This window comes from Lithobates pipiens, unplaced genomic scaffold (assembly GCF_037356315.1).
Source record: "Lithobates pipiens isolate NorthernLeopardFrog02 unplaced genomic scaffold, aLitPip1_a1.2 Scaffold_25, whole genome shotgun sequence".
Taxonomy (NCBI): domain Eukaryota; kingdom Metazoa; phylum Chordata; class Amphibia; order Anura; family Ranidae; genus Lithobates; species Lithobates pipiens.
The window spans coordinates 221,436,475-221,460,199 of NW_027507787.1; the positions used below are offsets into that span (position 1 = coordinate 221,436,475).

A 23,725-nucleotide genomic window follows, 5' to 3' on the forward strand; every position below is an offset into this window, starting at 1 on the left:
GAGGGTGTGATTGAGGTCGCCATGAGTCTGCAGTACGGGTCGAGGATCTTTTGCCAGAAACCTCTACACAGGGGGGGGGCATTCCCACCAAATGTGGAGTAATGTTCCTTTAGATGACAAGCAACGCCAGTGGGTTTTTGAGAGCGCCTGATTTATCCAGTCTAAAATCGAGGGGCATCTTTACCAACGGGTCAACAACTTGAACCCTTTTTCTTGATCTTTGGAGGCTAAGGCTATTGCCAGTCAACGGGTGAAATGGAGTGACCCAATCTTCCTTCCAGGCCTGTGTGTATGGGGGGAGGTCCATACATTTTTTAATACAGGTATTTATATAGCACCAACAGTTAATGCAGTGCTTTACATATTGTACACATCAGTCCCTGCCACACACACCCATATAGCAAAAAAGCATTCAGAAACATTTTAATGCAAACTCCCAAAGGACCAATAAATTAAGCTATCAAGGGGCACCAGTGAAAAGACATTTAAAGATACATTAGAGGGAATATTTACCGTGGTGCCACTATGTGCTGCAGTTTTTGAGGCAAGATTCAAGGCCACGTGGTCAAGAGTAGAATGGGGTCATTTCTTCCAGTACAAGGGCAAGAAGAACTCCATATTAATATGAAGGTTTTTCTTGGACTTCTATCTATTTATAATGTATATGTATATCTATTTAAAATGTATTTAAATTGGTTACCTACAGTAGGGAAAATAATTATTTGATCCCCGGCAGATTTTGGAAGTTTGCCCACTTCCAAAGAAATGAAGAGTCTCACATTTTTTATCATAGGTGTATTTTGAATGATAGAGACAGAATATCAACCAAAAATCCAGAAAATACATGATACAAATGTTATAAATTTAGTTGCAATTCAGAGAGTAGTATTTGATCCCCAAGCAAAACATGACTTAGTAGTTGGTGGAGAAACCCCTGTTGGCAAGCACAGAGGTAAGACGTTTCTTCTGTTTGGTTACCAGGTTTGCACACATCTCAGGAGGGATTTTTGTCTTTTCTAAATCCTTAAGGTTACTTGGCTGTCACTTGGCAACTCGAAGTTTCAGCTCCCTCCATAAACTTTTTTTAGGATTAAGGTCTAGAGACTGGCTAGGCCACTCCATGACCTTATTTTGCTTCTTCTTGAGCCACTCCTTTGTTGCCTTGGCGGTATGTTTTGGGCCATTGTCATGCTGGAAGGCCTATGCAGGACCCACCATCAGAGGGAAGAAGGTTTTCATCCAAGATTTTACAATACATGGCCCCGCCCATTGGTCCCTCGATGCAGCAAAGTTGGCCTGTACCTTTAGCAGAGAAATAGCCCCAAATCATAATGTTTCCACCTCCTTGCTTAACTGTAGGGATGGTGTTCTTAGGGTCATAGTCAGCATTTTTCCTCCAAGTCGAGTTAATACCGCAGAGCTCAATTTTTGTCTCATCTGACCACTGCACTTTCTCACTCTCTGAATTGTTAAGATGTTCATTGGCAAACTTCAGATGGACCTGTACATGTGCCTTCTTGAGGAGGGGGACCTTGCGGGCGCTGCAGGATTTCAATCCATGGAGAAGTATTATGTTACCAATGGTTTGTTTGGTGACTGTGGTCCCAACTGCCTTGAGATCATTCACAAGCTCCTCCCATGTAGTTCTGGGCTGATCCCTCACTTTTCTCATGATCATCCTTACCCCACGAGACAAAATCTTGCATGGAGCTCCAGACCGAGGGCGATTGATGGTTATTTTGTATTTCTTCTATTTTCAAATAATTGCTTCAACAGTTGTTTCCTTCTTGCTGATGGTCTTGTAGCCCATTCCAGCCTTGTGCAGGTCTACAATCTTGTCCCTGATATCCTTTGACAGCTCTTTGGTCTTGCCCATGATGGTGAGGTTTAAATGGAAGAAAGAGATTCTGTGGACAGATGTCTTTTATACAAATAATGAGTTGTTATTAGGAGCACCTTCTTAAATTGACAGGACTAATCTGTGTAGCACATTAGCACATGCTGTAGCCAGTCTGTGGGAGATGGAATTATAGTTGGTTGGTAGGGGATCAAATACTTATTTCACTAACTGGACTGCAACTCAATTTATAACATTTGTATCATGTGTTTTTTCTGTATTTTCGGTTGGTATTCTGTCTCTATCATTTAAAATACACCTAAGATAACAATTATAGACCCTTCATTTTTTTTGTAGGTGGGCAAACTTACAAAATCTGCAGGGGATCAAATAAATATTTTCCCAACTGTATATATGATAGCTGAACAGTTTAAGAAACAATGTACTTATATTGGGTATCTCAAAAGCTCATCAATTGCTAATGGCATAGATTTCACATTCCACCAACGTTCCTTTTTAGATTGTGGTCCATGTGGACATGCTTGCACCATGCAATTTCTATAGATTTGTCAGCCGCACATTAATGCTGCAGATCTCCTATTCTACCACAATGAGTACTGCTTGGACCTTGAAGAAGGGGACATACCCCCCAAAAGCTTGTCCTGAAAAATTGTATGTTAGTGCAAATAAAAAAAGTATCATGGACAGTACTCAATTTTCTCTACCACATTCCAAAGATGTTTTAGTGGATTTAGAGCCACCTATTTGCCTACCGTTTCTGTTCCTCAGCAAAAATTTAGATTCATGAGATCAGGCTACATTTTTTGTCTTCTGTACATTCTTGATGAGGATGTGCCCACAGCAGCTGTAGCTTTCTATTCTTTGCTGAAAGAAGTGGAACTGAAAGCCTAACTTATGTTTTTTGTTTTTCAAATTAGTACAAGGGACAATACTTACATACAATGAGAAGTGCCTCTTGTGCTGAAGGCTGCTGTCTTAGTTGAAATCTTTCGTCCTCTGCTCCTCTTGCCCTATACTTTTACAGCAGTAATCTTCTGGTCATAGGCAACCGTCAAGATTTCTGACTATGCCCGCCATTTCCGCCACCTCTTCCAGTTGTAGAAACTGTACTATAGCTTCCATCAATGAAAGGTGCTGTTTTTCAATAACGGAAGCTATAATACAACTTCTACGTGTCATGGTCAGGCATGAAGACCAGTAGCTATAGCAGAGGCTGGATAAGCAGGTCACCCTGGCAGATGACTCACCCGAGGTGCGGGGTCTAAGCACTAACCGGTATTAACCAACGCTCCTGATGGTGGAGATAGGTTTTGCTGTGTGCTAGTACCAGTTTGTACAGGAGGTGAGCAAGCCAGGGTCTGAGAGAAGAAATAGCAGATAGGGATCAAGCAGAAGCATAGTCGGATACTAGGGTTGCACCAATACCACTTTTTTAAGACCGAGTACGAGTACCAATACTTTTTTTCAAGTACTCGCCGATTTTTTTAATGTCACGTGACAGTGGCACTAATATGCCTCACTGATGACACGTCGACTGTGTCATTGTTTTTTTTTACCATTTTATTTTTTACTATTTTATTTATTTATTTTTCTTACTTTCGTTTTGGGGGGGGGAGGGGTCAGTGTGTTTTTATTTTTTAATTATTGTTACAATTTAACCTTTTACAATATTTATTTATTACAATTCTTACATTTTTTTATTTATTTTTATCAGCCCTGTGGGGGGGAGGGGGGTTTGGTGAGATATCAGGGGTCTTAACAAACCCCTGACATCTCCCTTTTGAGACACAGAAAGGGACTGGGGACAGAGATTCCCCAGTCCTTTTCTCAGCAGCCTCAGCTGCACTGGAGATGAATGGACAGGAGACAGAGGCTCCTCTCCATTCATAAACTGAAGTATTGTAAACATAGTTTACCATTCTCAGTTATGACTGGACAGAGTCAGTGATCACTGACTGTTCATTTGGAATAGGAAGGAGCTGACAGATTTACTGGCTCTTTCCTCCACTCTCCATCCTGAAAGTTTGACACAGAGGGGGACCGGACTGGAGCATACGGAGGGGGGGGGACTGGAGCACACGGAGGGGGGGGGGCCTGGAGCACACGGAGGGGGGGGGCCTGGAGCACACGGAGGGGGGGGGCCTGGAGCACACGGAGGGGGGGGGCCTGGAGCACACAGAGGGGGGGGGGACTGGAGCACACGGAGGGGGGGATTGGAGCACACGGAGGGGGGGGGGACTGGAGTACACAGGGGGAGGCCGGAGCACACGGGGGGGGGGGACCGGAGCACACGGAGGGGGGGGACCGGAGCACACGGGGGGATCGGAGCACACGGGGGGGACCAGAACACACGGGGGGACCGGAGCACACGGGGGGATCGGAGCACAGGGGGGGGGGACCGGAGCACACGGAGGGGGGGACCGGAGCACACGGGGGGGGACCGGAGCACACGGGGGGGACCGGAGCACATGGGGGGGGGACCGGAGCACACGGGGGGGCGGAGCACACGGGGGGGGACCGGAGTACACGGAGGTGGGGGGACCTTGGAGCATTGCATTCCGAGGCCACCCAGGTTTGACAATATCGAATGAATTTTCACTATTTTCACACTAAATTTCCTCCTCACCAATTAGGAGGCAGGTCTGTGAGACCTATTTCCCGATTTAGCCAAAGTGTCAGCCGAGTCTATTGGAGGCCTAGCGCTTTGGCAGAAGAGGAGACACACGGAGGAGAAAGCTGGAGGAGCAGACGCAGGACCTGCCGCGGCCACTGCCCGCACTCCAGGACAGGAGGAGAGGACACCACAGCCCCCTGGGGGTGTGCCGTGCCACGCCACCGGGGGGGGTTGTTCTTTGTTTGTCATCACCCAAAAAGACCCACCAGCCGCCACTGATGGAGAGCTACTGCCAGACACAGCAGAGGTTGTGGGTTCAGATCCCCGTCCTGACACTTTGAATGGTGGAGGGGGGTGGAAAAAGCAGACATAGTTGAGTGCCAAGGTCCAATATCTCCAATTGTATGGTCAAAATCACAGAGAACACATTTTCCAAATTCTGGTGTTTTTGATTGCCTGAACTTCCTGACCCGTACTCACACAATGTATGCATTAGGCCAGGGATATGCAATTAGAGGAACCTACAGCTGTTGCAGAACTACAAGTCTCATGAGGCATAGCAAGACTCTGACATCCACAAGCATGACACCCAGAGGCAGAGGCATGATGGGACTTGTAGTTCTGCAACAGCTGGAGGCCTGCTAATTCCTGCATTAGGCTGTTACCACATGATGGGCTAATTGGATAATTGCACAAATAATCTGGTGTACCGGTGTTTCTATTAAATAGCTTGATGATTGTATATTGATGATTAAACTTGATGATCGTCAACTGGCAATGGCCAACAGTCATTCTGCTACAGATTGTTATATGTGGCCTGCATAACCCTATTTGTGTTCCTTGTTTGCTTATCATCTGTTGTATTTCATCCCTCTCTACAGGTTGTATTCTGACTATCTGTACTTTGCTATTGCAAACAAGTCTGCCGAGGACTTCAATGACAAAGTGAATGAGTCTCTGCAGATGTTTGACAGCTGCCTGCAAGGGTCTTCTCTCCGAGCTTGTGCTTACAACACCACCTTCAGTAACATCCTGCCGGTATGTAGACATCTCCCCTGGGAAATCACGGTGCACAGCCAGAGCCTCTTACACAGAGGCGGCTCTAGGCTTTGTGAGGCCTTAGGCAAAATGAAGACATAAGGCCCCACTCATGCCCATAATGGGAAAAATAATGAAAGTGATCGATAAAAATGAACTGTATTAGTATGGTACAGTATAGGGGGAGGGTAGGTGGACAGTACATGGGTCAGGAGGGTACAGTACAGGAGGGTAGGTGGACACAGTACAGGGGATAGGAGGATATAGTACAGGGGGAGCAGGAGGGCACAGCACAGGGGGTAGGGGGATACAGTACAGGAGGAGCAGGAGGGCACAGCACAGGGGGTAGGAGGATACAGTACAGGGGGAGCAGGAGGGCACAGCACAGAGGGTAGGGGGATACAGTACAGGGGAAGCAGGAGGGCACAGTACAGGGTGTAGGAGGATACAGTACAGGGGAGCAGGAGGGCACAGCACAGGGGGTAGGAGGATACAGTACAGGGGGAGCATAAGGGCACAGTGCAGGGGGTAGGAGGATACAGTACAGGTGGTAGGTAGGTGGACACAGTACAGGGGGTAGGGGGATACAGTACAGGGGGAGCGGGAGGGCACAGTGCAGGGGGTAGGAGGATACAGTACAGGTGGTAGGTAAGTGGACACAATACAGGGGGTAGGGGGATACAGTACAGGGGGAGCGGGAGGGCACAGTACAGGGGGTAGGAGGATACAGTACAGGGGGAGCAGGAGGGCACAGCACAGGGGGTAGGTAATTGGAAACAGTACAGAGGCAGTAATGAATGTTACTGATATGGTCTGCTCAAGCAGAGCTGCTCAGGGAAGCTGCTCTCACAGATCCCACCTATTTTGGCAGGCTGTCACTGGGCTAAATCTACACTGGAATGACACAACCCCCTCTACCTTCCCCTGCAGAGTTTTTTGCTCTCTTGTGGCACTTTTAAGGAAGGGCCCTGAGGTGGAACATCTTATTACTGCTGCTGCTTGTGTGGGTGGGATGTGTACTGCACCAATCACATGGGAGGAATAAGAGAGGAGGGTCAGCAGGGACTGGTGCAGCACACATCCCACCCACACAAACAGCAGCAATAGTAAGATGCTCTGCCTCAGGGTTCCTTCTTAGTCCCTGAAAAAAAGGGGAGCCAAGATGGAGCTGGGAACCATGGGGTAGGGGAGTAGTCAAGGGAGAAAGAAAGATGTAAGGAAGGAAAGAAAGAAATAAAAAAATAATAATAATAAAATGAAAGAAAGAAAGAGGAGGATGAAGGGAGAAAGAAATAAAGATGAAGGGACAAAGAGAAAGAAAGAAAGAAAGAAAGAAAAAAAGAAAGATCAAGGGAGAAATAAATAAAGAAAGGATGAAGGGAGATAGATAGAGACAGAGAGAGATAGATAGATAGATAGATAGATAGATAGATAGATAGATAGATAGATAGATAGATAGATAGATAGATAGATAGATAGATAAAGAAAGATAGAAAGAAAGAAAGAAAGAAAGAAAGATAAAGAGAGAGAGAAAGAAAGAAAGAAAGAAAGAAAGATAGACAGATACATAAAGGAAGAAAGATAGATAGATAGATAGATAGATAGATAGATAGATAGATAGAGAGATAGAGAGATAGAGAGATAGATAGATAGATAGATAGATAGATAGATAGATAGAAAAAAACTAAAGATAGATAGATAAACAGAGAGAGAAAGAAAAAAAGGATGAAGGGAGAAAAAGAAAGAAAGAAAGAAGGGAGAAAGAAAGATATATAGATAGATAAAGGGAGAGAGAAAGAAAGATAGATAGATAGATAGATAGATAGATAGATAAAGGGAGAGATGAAAGAAAGAAAGAAAGAAAGAAAGAAAGAAAGAAAGAAAGAAAGAAAGAAAGAAAGAAAGAAAGAAAGAGAAAGGAAGATATATAGATAGATAGATAAAGGAAGAGAGAAAGAAAGAAAGAAAGATAGATACAGTAGATAGATAGATATATAGACAGATAGATAGAAAGAAAGAAGGATGAAGAGAGAGAGAAGGGCACCCCTACATCAGTTTACAGTGCACTCACTCAGAGGCAGGAGTGGATGGAGGGATGGATCAGACTCCATCTTTCCTTTAAGTTTGCTGGGCTTGAATCTTCCCGCCCACATCCCCTTCTCTTAGGCAGCAGAACAGTGTCTATCGGGGAGAGTGGGCGGGGCAGACAGAGGAGGGGAGGACGGAGCAGGGGAAGGAGTAGAAGCAGCTCTCTCCTCTGACTGGCTGTGCGGGCAGCAGGGGGAGAAGTGTCAGAGCTGGCTGTGATACGCCCAACTCTCTATCTGGAGCTCTCAGTGAGCTTGGCCAGTTTTCTCTGTGACACTCAGCGCTGTGCTGGCGTTAGGGATCTCTGTTGCTATAAGGGGCGACTCTGTTATAAGGTAAACTACGCGGCAGCGAGGCCCCTCTGATTGCGGGGCCTAAGGCAACCGCCTAATTTGCCTAATTAGAGAGCCGCCTCTGCTCTTACATCTGTTCTAATCCGGAGCTAAGGAAAATGACACATGCTGATACTACAGGGATTTGGAGCGCTGTGTGTCATTAGCCCTGGCTTGCTTATTCCCTGCACTCCACGGAAGGCTTTAATAGAACTCTAGGATAATCTCTACAAGTTCACGTTGTGGATGTTATTCACACATTTACTTACCTGAAAGTCATTTTTATTGTGACTTTCACAACACAAGCGCCCCACTGAAGGAGAAGCGCTTATCTGGTGTTCCATTATTCATACAGGTTTATTTCAAGTGGCACCGATGATATATAGATGTGTAAGCTATCTTGTCTACCAAAAATGCATATTATCCTCCATTCATGTTTCTGATCCAGACACCCCCCATGAGACAGCACTAGTGTTGGGCGAATGGTTTGGCCTGAGCTTGAGTTCGGGCCGAACACTGGCTGTTCGCACTTTGCGCCCTGATTGGGCAAAGCTTTGCCCCAAAGCACCCCCCCCCCATGTTGAGGGCATATGGCCTGGTATGGATTAGAAGAGGGGAGGGGCGCTGCAAATGGAGTGAGTACAAAGAAGGGCAACAAAGCTGATAAAGGGTCTGGAGGATATTAGTTATGGGGAAAGGTTGTGAGCACTGAACTTATTCTCTCTGGAGAAGAGACGCTTGAGAGGGGATATGATTTCAATTTACAAATACCGTACTGGTGACCTCACAATAGGGAGAAAACTTTTTCGCAGAAGGGAGTTTAACAAGACACGTGGCCACTCATTAAAATTAGAAGAAAAGAGGTTTAACCTTAAACAACGTAGAGGATTCTTTACTGTAAGAGCGACAAGGATGTGGAATTCCCTTCCACAGGCAGTGGTCTCAGCGAGGAGCATCGATAGTTTTAAGATGTTATTAGATAAGCACCTGAACGACCGCAACATACAGGGATATACAATGTAATACTGACATATAATCACACACATAGGTTGGACTTGATGGACTCACCTACTATGTAACTATTAACCAACTCCTGTTACAGGGACATCTGTCCCCTCAGTGCCCACCAGTGCTGCTAAACCATGCCCACCAGTGCCATCTATCAGTGCCCATCGGTACTGCTAATCAGTGCCCATCAGTGCTGCCCATCAGTGCCCACCAGTGCTGCTAATCAGTGCCCACCAGTGCTGCTAATCCATGCCCGTCAGTGTCATCTATCAGTGCTCATCAGTACTGCTAATCAGTGTCCACCAGTGCCACCTATTAGTGCCCATCAGTGCCCACCAGTGCTGCTAATCCATGCCCACCAGTGCCACCTATTAGTGCCCATCAGTCCTGCTAATCACTGCCCACCTATTAGTGCCCATCAGTGCTGCCCATCAGTGCCTCATCATCAGTGTCACTTATCAGTGCTGCCTATCAGTGCCTCCTGATCAGTGCCCACCAGTGCTGCCTCCTCAGTGCCTCCTGATCGGTGCAGCCTCATCAGTGCCACCTATAAGTGCCCATCAGTCCCGCCGCATCAGTGCCTATCAGTACCCATCGGTGCACATCAGTGAAGGAGAAAAATGACCTATTTGCTAAAATTTATAACAAACTATAAAAAACATTTCTGTCTTTTTGTTGTTTAGCAAAAAATATAAAACCCCAGTGATGAATAAATACCGCCGAAATAAAGCTCTATTTGTATGAAAACAAAATATAAAAATGTAATTTGGGTATAGTGTTGCATGACTGTGCAATTGTCAAAGTGTGACAGCGCTGAAAGCTGAAAATTGGCCTGGTCAGAAAGCAGGGGGGTTGGGGGTAAAAGTGCCTAGTAAGCAAGTGGTTAAAGGATGTCACATCCTTTGTCCAACTGAGAACTGCCAGTTAGCTTAATATTAAGAGAAGGAAAGGAAGACTGCGGGTAATATAAGTGATATCAGCAAAAGCTGTGAGACCGGGCATTGGCATCTCGCAGGCGGTACCCCCCGCAGTTGCTATAGGAATTGTAGTTCCATAGCAACTGGGTTGTCACCGCAGATCTATCGGTTCCAGTTTGACAGCGTTTCCTGACATCCGTTATATTTTTAATGCCGTTTATCATCAATCTTTTTTTGTTCTCTTTAATTTCAACTAATTGCCAGCCCGTCCATCTGGCAGGGGAAGAGTGATGGTTTCTTTTTCATTTTGATGCTTGTTCTTTATTGCCTTAATGGGATCTCAGAAACAAATGGCAATTTCAAAAGATCCTCTCCGAATAGAATATTTTACCACTAAAATTAGGCTGCTGGCGGCCGGCCGGAATGGAATATTAGGAATGCACAGCTTTTGCTTCGCACAGAAAGGACAAATAGGAACAGTTTATTTATTTATTTATTTTTTAACTCTGTTTATTAACCACTTAAATACCCCCTTAATGACCAGGCCATTTATTGCAATACGGCACTGCGTCGTTTTAACTGACAATTGCGCAGTCGGGGGGCGCTGTACCCAAACAAAATTGACGCCCTTTTTTTACCAACAAACCGAGCTTGCTTTTGGTGGTATTTAATCACCTCTGCGTTTTTTATTTTATTGCGCTATAAACAAAAAAAAGACAATTTTGAAAAAAAAAAACACAATATTTTGTACTTTTTAACAAATATCCCCATTTTTTTTTTTTTAAAAAAAGCTAATTTTTTTCTCAGTTTAGGCCGATATATATTCTTCTACATATTTTTGGAAAAAAAATAAATATGCGGTTTTTATTTTGCTATAAACATAAAAAGAAGAGCAATTTTTTATTTTTTTGTCATAATAAATATAAAAAAAAAACAAATAAAAAATAATTAAATGTATGATGTATTTCATCATTAAGAGTTAATAAAAACTTTTGAATTTTTTATGAAATCCTGTGTCTCTCAATTTGCTGCTAAAAAACCCCACGGGGAATCGTTCTCTTATCCTTTTTTTCAATTCTTCATCAATTTAGGCCAATATGTATTCTTCTACATATTTTTGGTAAAAAAAAAAAAAAATCGCAATAAGCATTTTTTTTTTTTTGCGCTATAAACATAAAAAGAACGGCAATTTTGAAAAAAATACAAATATTTTTTACTTTTTGTCATAATAAATATAAAAAAATAAAAATAAAAATATTCATCGGTTTAGGCCAATATGTATTCTTCTACATATTTTTGGTAAAAAAAAATAAAAAAATACCGATAAGCGTATATTGATTGGTTTGCGCAAAAGTTATAGTGTCTGCAAATGGGGAATATATTTATGCCATTTTTATTATAATTTTTTTTGTTACTAGTAATGGTGATCAGCTTTTTTTTTTTTCATTTTTTTTTTTTGCGGGACTGCGGCATTGCACAGCTTTTGCTTCACATAGAAAGGACAAATAGGAACAGTTATGTTTTTTTTTTTTTAAACTCTATTAACCACTTAAAGACCAGAAGGATTTACCCCCTTAATGACCAGGCCATTTTTTGCAATACTGCGCCGTCTTAACTGACAATTGCGCGGTCGTGCGACACTGTACCCAAACAAAATTGATGTCCTTTTTTTCCAAAAAATAGAGCTTTCTTTTGGTGGTATTTGATCACCTCTGCATTTTTTTTTTTTTTGCGCTATAAACCAAAAAAGAACGGCAATTTTTGAAAAAAATAAAAATATTTTTTACTTTGTGTTATAATAAATATATATATTAAAAAATAAAATAAAAAGAATCTTCATCAGTTTAGGCCAATATGTATTCTTCTACATATTTTTGGTATAAAAAAAATCGCAATGAGTGTATATTGTAGACACTGATGCAAAAGTCAGTGTCTACAAAATGGGGAATATATTTATGCCATTTTTATTATAATTTTTCTTTTTTTTTTTTTTACTAGTAATGGCGGTGATCAGCATTTTTTTTTTCCGGGACTGCGACATTGCAGCGGACAAGTCAGACACTTTTTGGGGACCAGTGACATTTACACAGCAATCAATGCTATAAAAATGCCCTGATTACTGTATAAATGACACTGGCAGGGTAGGAGTTAACACTAGGGGGCGATGAAGGGGTTAACATTTCCCTAGGGAGGTGTTTCTAACTGTGGGGGGGGGGGACTGACTGGGAGTACAGAGAGATCACTGTTCCTGACCACTAGGAATAGACGATCTCTGTCTACTTCCCTGACAGAACCGGGATCTGTTTGTTTACATTGAGAGATCCCTGTTCTGCTTCTCTATGGAACGATCGCAGGTGGCCGGTGGACATCGTGGCCACCGGGCACACGCGTCAGCTCCCCCACAGTGCAGAGGGTGCACGCTCTTTCTATAGCTGTTAAAGGGATCGCCGTTCCGGTACGGCGATTTGCGAGAACGAGCCGACCTGCCACCGTATAAAGATGGCGGCTGGTAGGCAAGTGGTTAGAATTAAAGTAATAGCACAGAATAAGTACATATGCACAGAGTAGATCTCGATACATACATATAAATTGTCTGTGCAAAAATGAAACGATGAAAGCTAAAACAATACAATGTATAGGCAGGCTGATTGTACCCATGTTTATCGATCAACTTGGGTACAACCAACCTGCTAGCAATGATCACTGTGCATTCTCCTGGCCGGGACAGCTCCACCCGCGGGGGGGGGGGGGGGGGACACATTATATCCACGGGAGGGATTCCGCCATCAACTTACTGTGTTGATGGGGGTATCAAGAAATTTTCTTACCTGCAAGCCATGGTTGTAGGGAGGAAAATTTGCTCCATCGATGGCCGGTTTTGTTATGAGGTAGTTGGACTGTTGGAAGTACAGCAGCAAGTAGCTTTCTATACTGTGGACTATATACTGTATGCATTATACCTATCTATCCAGCAGGTGGCACTGCAGTCTTATAGTGTGTATTTTATGGAAATATAATCAGAGGAAGTACTTTCCTTATTGTGTTATATGCACTTGTTTGTCATTCAGTTCCTGTTTCCATGCTGTAAAGACATGTTCTGCAATCCTCCATAAAAGTAAAGCGTATTGCTGTATACAAGAAGCTTCCAGAGAATTATTGCAATACTCTGACAACACAGACTGCCCCCTCCCCTCTTGCCGTGGCTGATCCGACAACAGCTTTGAAGGAGATGGCTGGTTCATAAGGGCAGCTTATCTCAGCTATGAGCATAGGGTTGCCACCTGTCCAGGATTCACCCGGACAGTCAAGTTTTTGAATCATGTGTCCAGGTTTCAGGCAGACTGAAACCCGGACACATTATTCAAACTGGGCTGTGGCTCCTCAAGTAACCAAGATAGTCACACAACTCTGTTGCCACCCGGGAGCTGCAGGCAGTTGCCTTGCGGCAAGTTCGGCATCACTGGGTGGCAGGGTGATGATGTCAGAAAGAGCAATTTGGCCACACCCACTGTTCACTGCAGCACGCTATGCAAACCACATTACTACTCTCCTTGGGGCACCCAAAGGTGTCCCAGGCTGCTAAAGTGTTTGGGTTTGGCTTGAAGAAATGGTGGCAACCCTATATGAGCACTTTCCAGAGACAAGCAGTGGCAAGAGGAATGCAGAGCCTGATATGTCCCTCCCCCTCTGCATTTCTCTTGCTTGTCTACTCCCACAGTAGACTTTAGGACTCTTCTAAACCTCAGTTTCCGGTGCATGTAGGTTCACATCCAATCTGCAGATTCTCTTCCAAGCTGACACTGTTTCTAGCTTCTGGGCCGGAGTACCTGGCGTCCTAAGCCTAGTAACAGCCACATTCTTGGGATATGGGAGATGTCACATCTTATCAATAAGATATTGTTACCCTTAAAGTGTTACTAAACCCAGGAGCCTGCATTCACTATATCTGGTCTCCCACAGTACACAGAACATGGAAATGCAATTATTTTAGTAAATTGAAAACTGCTAAATGAATACCTTTTTTTCATCAGCAGTTAGAGCAGTCTTGTGACTTCTATCAGTGTCTGGTTAAAGCTTGTAGGAGGAGTTTTCATTCTCCCCTTATTGTCTTATGAGGCTGCAGGCCCCTTAACCTTCAGTCTGGGCAGTGCTGATTGGCTCTGTGCTGATCAAATGCACTCTCCCAGGATAAAATAAAACTCTCTAGCAATACACACCAAACTCACCATGTGCAGCTTACCCCCAAGGCTCTGTTCTATCAGGAGAAAATTTGGAGACTGTGGAAGAAAGGGAGGATAAGAGAAGATGCCTTTTTACACGATGCAGAAGAATAACCTCTTCGGTTCCACAGCGAGTGTAACAAGCGTGATTTACTGCATATACAGACTGATTTTACTGTTGTGGGTTTATTAACACTTTAACCATTAGATGACCAGCCACCGCAGTTATACTGCGGCAGGTTGGCTCGCCAGGGAAAATCGCCGTAGGTATACGTTGGCTGCTTTAAGACCACTAAGGGGCAAGTGCAGCCCGACGACGGAGCCGATGTGCTTGTGCCCGCTGGCCGTGATGTTCGCAGGGCACCAGCAATCGCTCCTGAGAGACACAGAATGGAGGTCTGGCAGTGGGAACAGACAGATCTCCATTCTGTCAGGGTGAGGAGAGCGATCTGTTGATCATACTAAAGCCCCATACACACTATCAGATTTTCTGCTGAGTTTTTCCTTCAGATTTACCAAAACCATATAATATGAGGTCAAACCTTAGGAGTTTCCAAGTGTATGCAATCAGGCAGGCCCTTGCACTACATGGTTTTGGTAAATCAGAAGAAAAAACTCAGCAGAAAATCTGATAGTGTGTATGGGGTTTAAGTATGAACAACGATCCCTCTCCTCCTTCAGACAGTCCCCCCCCCCCCCCACAGTTAGTATCACTTCCCAGGACACACATTTAACCCCTTGATCGCCCCCTAGTGTTAAACCCTTCCCTGCCAGTGACACTTATACAGTAATCAGTGGCTATGTGTAGCTCTGATCACTGTATAAATGTCAATGTACGCAAAAAAAGTGTCAAAAGCGTCTGATCCATCTGCCGCAATGTCGTAGTCCCAATAAAAATCGCAGGTATAAAAAAATGTATTATAAAAAAAATTATAATAAAAATGCCATAAATCCACCCCCTATTTTGTAGACGCTATAACTTTAGTGCAAACCAATCAATATACACTTATTGCGATTTATTTTTTATTTATTTTTTTACCAAAAATATGTAGAAGAATACACATCAGCCTAAATTGAGGAAGAAATTCATTTTTTTTATATTTTTGGGGTGGAAATTTATTATAGCAAAAAGTAAAAAATATTGCTTTTTTTTTTTTAATTGTTGCTCTTTTTTTTGTTTATAGCGCAAAAAAAAAAAAAAAAAATACGCAGAGATGATCAAATGCCACCAAAAGAAAGCTCTATTTGTGGGGAAAAAAGAGCGTCACTTTTGTTTGGGTACAGCGTCATCGCACAACCACGTGATGGTCAATTAAAGTGACGCAGTGCCGTTTCGCAAAAAAAAAAAAAGAAATGGCCCAGTCAGGAAGGGGGCTGAAGTGGTTAGTGGCCAGAAAGGCTGAGAAACAGTGATATAATATATATATATATATATAGATCAAATCCAGTATCAGTATTCCCAGGTATTCAGTGTGCTTCAGAAAGGGAGCTGCTCCATGTAGGATCCAATGCCTGCTCCATGTAGGATCCAATACCTGCTCCATGTAGTATCAAATACCTGCTTCATGTAGGATCCAATACCTGCTCAATGTAGGATCCAATACCTGCTCAATCTAGGATCCAATACCTGCTCAATGTAGGATCCAATACCTGCTCCAGGTAGGATCCAATACCTGCTCAATGTAGGATCAAATACCTGCCCCATGTAGGATCCAATACCTGCTCAATGTAGGATCCAATACCTGCTCCATGTAGGATCCAATACCTGCTCCATGTAGGATCCAATACCTGCTCCAGGTAGGATCCAATACCTGCTCAATGTAGGATCAAATACCTGCCCCATGTAGGATCCAATACCTGCTCAATGTAGGATCCAATACCTGCTCCATGTAGGATCCAATACCTGCTCCATGTAGTATCAAATACCTGCTTCATGTAGGATCCAATACCTGCTCAATGTAGGATCCAATACCTGCTCAATCTAGGATCCAATACCTGCTCAATGTAGGATCCAATACCTGCTCCAGGTAGGATCCAATACCTGCTCAATGTAGGATCAAATACCTGCCCCATGTAGGATCCAATACCTGCTCAATGTAGGATCCAATACCTGCTCCATGTAGGATCCAATACCTGCTCCATGTAGGATCCAATACCTGCTCCATGTAGGATCCAATACCTGCTCAATGTAGGATCCAATACCTGCTCCATGTAGGATCCAATACCTGCTCAATGTAGGACCCAATACCTGCTTCATGTAGAATCCAATACCTGCTCAAAGTAGGATCCAATACCTGCTCCATGTAGGATCCAATACCTGCTCCATGTAGGATCCAATACCTGCTCCATGTAGGATCCAATACCTGCTCCATGTAGCATCCAATACCTGCTCCATGTAGGATCCAATACCTGCTCCATGTAGGATCCAATACCTGCTCAATGTAGGACCCAATACCTGCTTCATGTAGAATCCAATACCTGCTCAAAGTAGGATCCAATACCTGCTCCATGTAGGATCCAATACCTGCTCCATGTAGGATCCAATACCTGCTCCATGTAGGATCCAATACCTGCTCCATGTAGCATCCAATACCTGCACCACGTAGGAACCAATACCTGCTCCACTTCGGAACCAATACCTGCTCCACGTAGGAACCAATACCTGCACCACATAGGAACCAATACCTGCTATGGGTAGCTGACATAAACCTTTCATTTTTAAAGGCTAAGGGCACTAGTAGTGTATGTATCCTTGGTGAATACCTCTGGCCTCACGCTGAACATTTATTAAATATCCTATACTACTCACCTGTGACGCCTACCAAAGATCTTTACTGTGCAACGTGCCACGCGTTGCCCAACCATTCGCTTACCATTCCCAACACTGCTGTGGAAAAAGTTTTGGGCGTTCATGCATAGTGCCCACCGACTGGTTCAGAAGACTTTGGATCTCTGGAGGGATGCATACACTTTTACAAATATGCTTCGCACAGGCAGAGGAGCCCAGAGAGGATAAGTGCACTTAACGTTTAAAAATGTATCATAAGGAGAAAATATCATGGCATACATTTCAACAACATTACATCAAAGTGGATCTCCAGACAACTTTTACTTTTTTGTTTTTGCTTTAAATTTAATTGGGAATTACTTGAACCTTTGTCTATTTTTTTTTTTTTTATTATTCTCTCTGCAATCAACTTTAGAGCTAGTGCATATTTTGAATGGTGAAGGGGCGCACTGGCTGGTGACCTATAGAGAACACCAGATCCATGGAAGAGTGTTAATTTCAAGGACTTTGTTCATGCTTTCTTTGCGTTTTAAGCATCTATCACGCGTAGCGTTGTCACTAGGAGGTGCTATACAGTGCCTTGAAAAAAGTATTCATACTCCTTGAAATTTTCCACATTTTGTCATGTTACAACCAAAAACATAAATGTATTTTATTGGGATTTTATGTGATAGACCAACACAAAGTGGCACATAATTGTGAAGTGGAAGGAAAACGATAAATGGTTTTCAACATTTTTTTCTTACAGATATGTGAAAAGTGTGGGGGGCATTTGTATTCAGCTCAATAATACTTTGTAGAACCCCCTATCACTGCAATTACAGCTGCAAGTCTTTTTTGGGGATGTCTCTACCAGCTTTACACATCTAGAGAGTGAGATTTGTGCCCGTTCTTATTTGCAAAATAACTCAAGCGCTGTCAGATTGGATGGAGAGCGTCTGTGAACAGCAATTTTCAAGTCTTGCCACAGATTCTCTCACCTGAGCTGTGGATCTCTACAGCTCCTCCAAAGTTACCAAACTGCAAACAGAACTTCTTATGTCTTTCTTCTTGCCAGTCTTCCATAAAGGGCAGATTTGTGGATTCCATGACTAATAGTTGTCCTGAGGACAGATTCTCCTACCTGAGCTGTGGATCTCTGCAGCTCCTCCAGAGTTACCATGGGCCTCTTGGTTCTTCTCTGATTAATGCTCTCCTTGCCCGGCCGGTCAGTTTAGATGGACGGTCATGTCTTGGTAGGTTTGCAGTTGTGCCATACTCTTTTTATTTTTGTATGATGGATTGAACAGTGCTCCGTGAGATGTTCAAAGCTTGAGGTATTTTGTTATAACTTAACCCTGCTTTACACTTCTCCACAACTTTATCCCTGACCTGTCTGGTGTGTTCCTTGGCCTTCATGATGCTGTTTGTTCACTAAGGTTCTCTAACAAACCTCTGAAGGTTTCACAGAACAGCTGTATTTATACTGAGATTAAATTACACACAGGTGGATTCTGTTTACTAACTAGGTGACTTCTGCCGACAATTGGTTCCACTATATTTTATTTAGGGGTATCGGAGTAAAGGAGGCTGAATACAAATGTAACCCACAGTTTTCACATATTTGTAAAAAATTTTGAAAACCATTTGTCATTTTCTTTCCACTTTGTGGTGGTCTATCACATAAAATCCCAAACTGTAGTCTCCAAACTGTGGCCCGGGGGGCCAGATACGACCTTTGCTTCCCTTTACCTGGCCCTTGGGGCACTATTCACCCACTGATACGAGACACTATTCTGCCAACTGACACCAACAATGGGGCACTATTCTTCCCAGTGATACCAATAATGGGACACTATTTCTCCCAGTGATATCAATGATGGGGCACTATTCCTCCCAGTGATACCAATTTTGGGGCACTATTCTTCCCAGTGATACCAATGATTGGTCACTATTCCTCCCAGTGATACCAATGATGAGGCACTAGTCCTCCCAGTGATTCCAATGATTGGTCACTATTCCTCCCAGTGATACCAATAATGGGGCACTATTCCTTCCAGGGATACCAATAATGGGGCACTATTCCTCCCAGGGATACCAATAATGGGGCACTATTCCTCACAGTGATACCGATGATGGGGCACTATTCCTCCCAGTGATACCGATGATGGGGCACTATTCCTCCCAGTGATACCGATGATGGGGCACTATTCCTCCCAGTGATACCAATGATGAGGCACTAGTCCTCCCAGTGATTCCAATGATCGGTCACTATTCCTCCCAGTGATACCAATAATGGGGCACTATTCCTTCCAGTGATACCCATAATGTTGCACTATTCCTCCCAGTGATACCCATAATGGGGCACTATTCCTTCCAGTGATACCCATAATGTTGCACTATTCCTCCCAGTGATACCCATAATGGGGCACTATTCCTCCCAGTGATACCCATAATGGGGCACTATTCCTCCCAGTGATACCAATGATGGGGCACTGTTCCTCCCAGTGATACCAATGATGGGGCACTGTTCCTCCCAGTGATACCAATGATGGGGCACTGTTCCTCCCAGTGATACCAATGATGGGGCACTATTCTTCCACCTTATACCAAATGTGGTGATGTTTACTGTCGCCGATTCCAGGAAAACTTCCACTCCCGCAGTCCATAGTCAGACCCCACCCCCTTAAGTCTGAGAAACAATAAATTGGCGCTTTGTTTAGAAAGTTTGGAGGGTTTTTTTTCTCGCCTTCCTCTGGATCAACTGTGGGTATCGGATTGGGTATATGGGATTGTATATATATATATTTTTTTTTATGGTTGAACTAGATGGACTTGTGTCAACCTGACTAACTATGTAACTATGTAACCTTTGCACTACTTGGTTATTGGTAGAGCCAAAGGATATTGTACAATCAGATTGTAACGTGTGTGGTGAGCTTAAGGGAAATGTATGTTTGCTTTGGTCCCTGTGATCATTAGGATGGGAATAAAGGAAACATCTATCCAACAAGAACACACAGCAAAAAAAAGAAAAAAGAAAACATGTTCTCATCACTTCAGCTCAATAAATTCCACTTTATTGCATTTATTGTAATACATCATCTTGTATCCCAGGTGCGGCTCCATGTTGGTCTGTATGCTGTATATCTGTGGGATTGGCTGTCCGTCTTTAACCTCGATCGGTTTCTCATACTCCGGCTAGAAGATCACGCAGCCAACACCACACAGAGCATGAGGCTTGTGTACCAGTTCCTTGGTCTTGGTAAGTACAGAGATCTGCTTAGAAAACGATCTGCTTTCTTATCATTCTTAGAGGTCTGGGTGTGTAGAGTAGGGTAGGGTGTGAAGCTGATACAGTGGAACCTTGGTTAACGAGTAACGTGGTTAACGATTGTTTTGAAAGACGAGCAACTTTTTTTTTTTTAAATCCTGACTCGGTTTGCGAGTGTTGTCTCGCAAAACGAGTACAATTCAAGCTGATGGGGTGTGCAGTACCGCATTTGGCCAGAGGTGCGGGGGCGCCGGTGACACTTGGAACGGTTCGGAGCCACCTAACGTAACCCTGGAGGAGCTGCAGAGTTCCACAGCAGAGACTGGAGTATCTGTACATAGGACGACAATAAGCCGTACGCTCCATAGAGTTGGGCTTTATGGCAGAGTGGCCAGAAGAAAGACATTACTTTAAGCAAAAAAACAAAATGGCACGCTTTGAGTTTGCGAAAAGGCATGTGGGAGACTCCCAAAATGTATGGAGGAAGGTGCTCTGCTCTGATGAGACTAAAATTTAACTTTTTGGCCATCAAAGAAAACACTATGTCTGGCGCAAACCCAACACATCACATCACCCAAAGAACACCATCCCCACTGTGAAACATGGTGGTGGCAGCATCATGCTGTGGGGGTTTTTCAGCAGTTGGGACTGGGAAACTGGTCAGAGTTGAGGGAAAGATGGATGGTGCTAAATACAGGGATACAAAAAAATACTATAACTAAGGTTATAGAGTTGGTTGCTGCCCCCTAAAGAGAAGGCCGTGGGTAGACAAGAATTTTAAAAAGAGTATAGGGCCCACGGCCGTGGGCCTTATACTCTTTTTAAAATTCTAAATACAGGGATATTCTTGAGCAAAACCTGTGTGTGATTGGAGACTAGGACGGAGGTTCACCTTCCAGCAGGACAATGACCCCAAAACACACTGCTAAAGCAACACTTGAGTGGTTTAAGGGGAAAACATGTAAATGTGTTAGAATGGCCTAGTCAAAGCCCAGACCTCAATCCAATAGAAAATCTGTGGTCAGACTTAAAGATTGCTGTTGACAAGAGCAAACCATCCAACTTGAAGGAGCTGGGGCAGTTTTTCAAGGCGGAATGAGCAAAAATCCCAGTGGTAAGATGTGGCAGGACTCATAGAGACTTATCCAAAGTGACTTGGAGCTGTGATAGCCGCAAAAGGTGGCTTTACAAAGTATTGAGTTTAGGGGGGTGAATAGTTATACACATTGACTTTTTCTGTTATTTTGTCCAATTTGTTGTTTGCAACACAATAAAAAAATAAAATAAACATCTTCAACGTTGTGGGCATGTTCTGTAAATTTAATTATTCAAATCCTCAAACAATCCATGTTAATTCCAGGTTGTGAGGCAACAAAACACAAAAAATGGCAAGGGGGGTGAATACTTTTGCAAAGCACTGAATATTATAGGTATTGGAATTTCCTTTCGAATTTGGCTGTTTGTGAAGGTAACAAATACAAATTTATCTGAAGTTACGAATTATCTGAAATAACGAATGCCGCATCTAAACAAATGTAATGGAACAAAATAATAAATAATAATAAAAAGGTTTTATTATTATTATTGTTGTTTTATTATTAGTTCATTCGTTTAGATGCGGCATTCGTTATTTCAGATAATTCATAGCCGATAGTGGAGCCGAGTGGGGGCCATCTTTCCCTCGCTCGGCTCCGTGTCTCAGAGGGGAGAGGACCCGATCAGCTCCGGTAAGCGGCGGAGACGGTCCGCAAGTAGTTAATTGAACAAACTGAAGTTATAAAAGCTGATTGGTTACTATGCACAAGCCGCACCGGTTTAATACGTCCCCCCCCCCACAGTGTGAATGACCCCCGAAAGCATCGTTTTTAGGACATAATGAGGAAGGAATATTTTTTTCTTCTCCCAACAACCAGATCCTCCTCGTTGTATTTTTCTTGGTGTAGCCGGAGTGCTGTAAGCAAGGATCTGGTTGCTACGGAAATAGGAAGACTTTGCTTGAAAACAGTTTAGATATTTGATTCCAAATGACCTGAACTAGATATAGATTGAAAGGTATTGATGATCTGTCCAGATGTAAATCTACTGAGGAGTTCATTATTAGTGCCATGCGGCGAGCTTGTGTTCTCTTCATCGGATTGACTTCCTCCTTCGTTGCTATGGCAACAGCTAATGAAAACAGAGCGATGGAGGAATCCTTTACATCAGACAGCATGACTCCTGAATTCAGATGTTACTTTCTTTTTGCCTATCTTGTCTGTCTTCCTGTCTAATCTGCCCACACCTGTTCAGTTTTATTTCTTTCCCATTGGTCCAACACGTGAACAATGCTCAGTCACCCCTTCCATGCTAAACAGGACGGATGGAGGAATCTATTGTTTTGCCTGCCGGGCACCTTCAGCTGTCAGAGTCCCCCGAAGAGTGTCGGCAGCAGATTGGATGCAGTCACTGTTCAGTCAAGTTATCTCTTTCGTTCACTGACAGACACAGCACTCTTATGCCCCATACACACGGGTCGGACATTCCGACCGCAAAATCCGTCAGATTTTTTTTCCAGAAGGATTTTGGCCCGAAACTTGTGTTGCATACGCACGGTCGCACAAAGTTGTCGGAAAATCCGATCATTCTGAACGAGGTGACGTCAAACGCGTGCGTCGGGACTATAAACGGGCCAGTAGCCAATAGCTTTTGTCTCTTAGTTTATTCTGAGCATGCGTGGCACTTACGCGATCAGATTTTGTTGTCGGAAAATTTTAGAACTTTGTGCGTTGGAAAATCCAACTGAAAAAGTCAGATGGAGCCCACACACGGTCGGATTTTCCGACAACATGATCCGATCGCACATTTTCCATCGGAAAATCCGACCGTGTGTGTGGGGCATAAGTCTTGACATTAGCCCTTGTACACACGGTTGGACATTCCGACAACAAAATCCGTCGGATTTTGTCCGACGGATTTTGTCCGAAATTGGTGTTGCATACACACACTCGGACAAAGTTGTCCGAAAATCCGATCGTTCTGAACGTGATGACGTAATTTAGTTAGGACTGGACTATGTTCAGGCTAGTAGCCAATAGCTTTGGTCTCGTAATTTGATCTGAGCATGCGTGGCACTTTGTCCGATCGGAATTCTCTACAAACCATCATGTTGTCGGAAAATTTTTATATCGAGCTCTAAAACTTTGTTGGTCGTACATTCCAAAGGAAAAAGTCAGATGAAGCCCACACACGGTCGGATTATCCGACAACGCGGTCCGATCGGACATTTTCCTTCGGAATGTCCGACCGTGTGTACAAGGGCTTAGGGTTATATCGCCACCTTTAGGAGTAGAACTAGGTAGAACATAAAAAAAACAAGCACAGCACCACCCAGGGGCGGTCCTTACTGGCAGTAACCCCCCCCCCACTCTGCTCCCGGCAGCTTCGTTTTTTTCTGCCTAGTCTAGGAGAAGGACCTGGCTCCCTGCTGGGACCAGTGATTCTCTGAATTTTGTTTTTTTTCTTTTATTAAATTTTTTCCCTATGATCAGTAGCTTGCGCTAAGCACCATCAGAGGGCAGATATCAGCCCTGGCTGTCTTTTTTTCAGCGGCCCCTGGTGGCGCACTCATTG

General features: G+C 43.7%; 1 protein-coding gene across 1 annotated transcript in view; it reads left to right on the top strand.

Annotated features, from left to right (window-relative positions):
- CHST15 (carbohydrate sulfotransferase 15) overlaps positions 1–23,725 on the top strand; it is a 124,915-nt gene that overhangs the window by 98,897 nt on the left and 2,293 nt on the right. The window contains exons 6-7 of the mRNA XM_077455572.1: positions 5,354–5,510; positions 19,960–20,107. Of these exons, the coding sequence (XP_077311698.1) occupies positions 5,354–5,510; positions 19,960–20,107 (305 nt within the window). The remainder of the gene's footprint in view (positions 1–5,353; positions 5,511–19,959; positions 20,108–23,725) is intronic.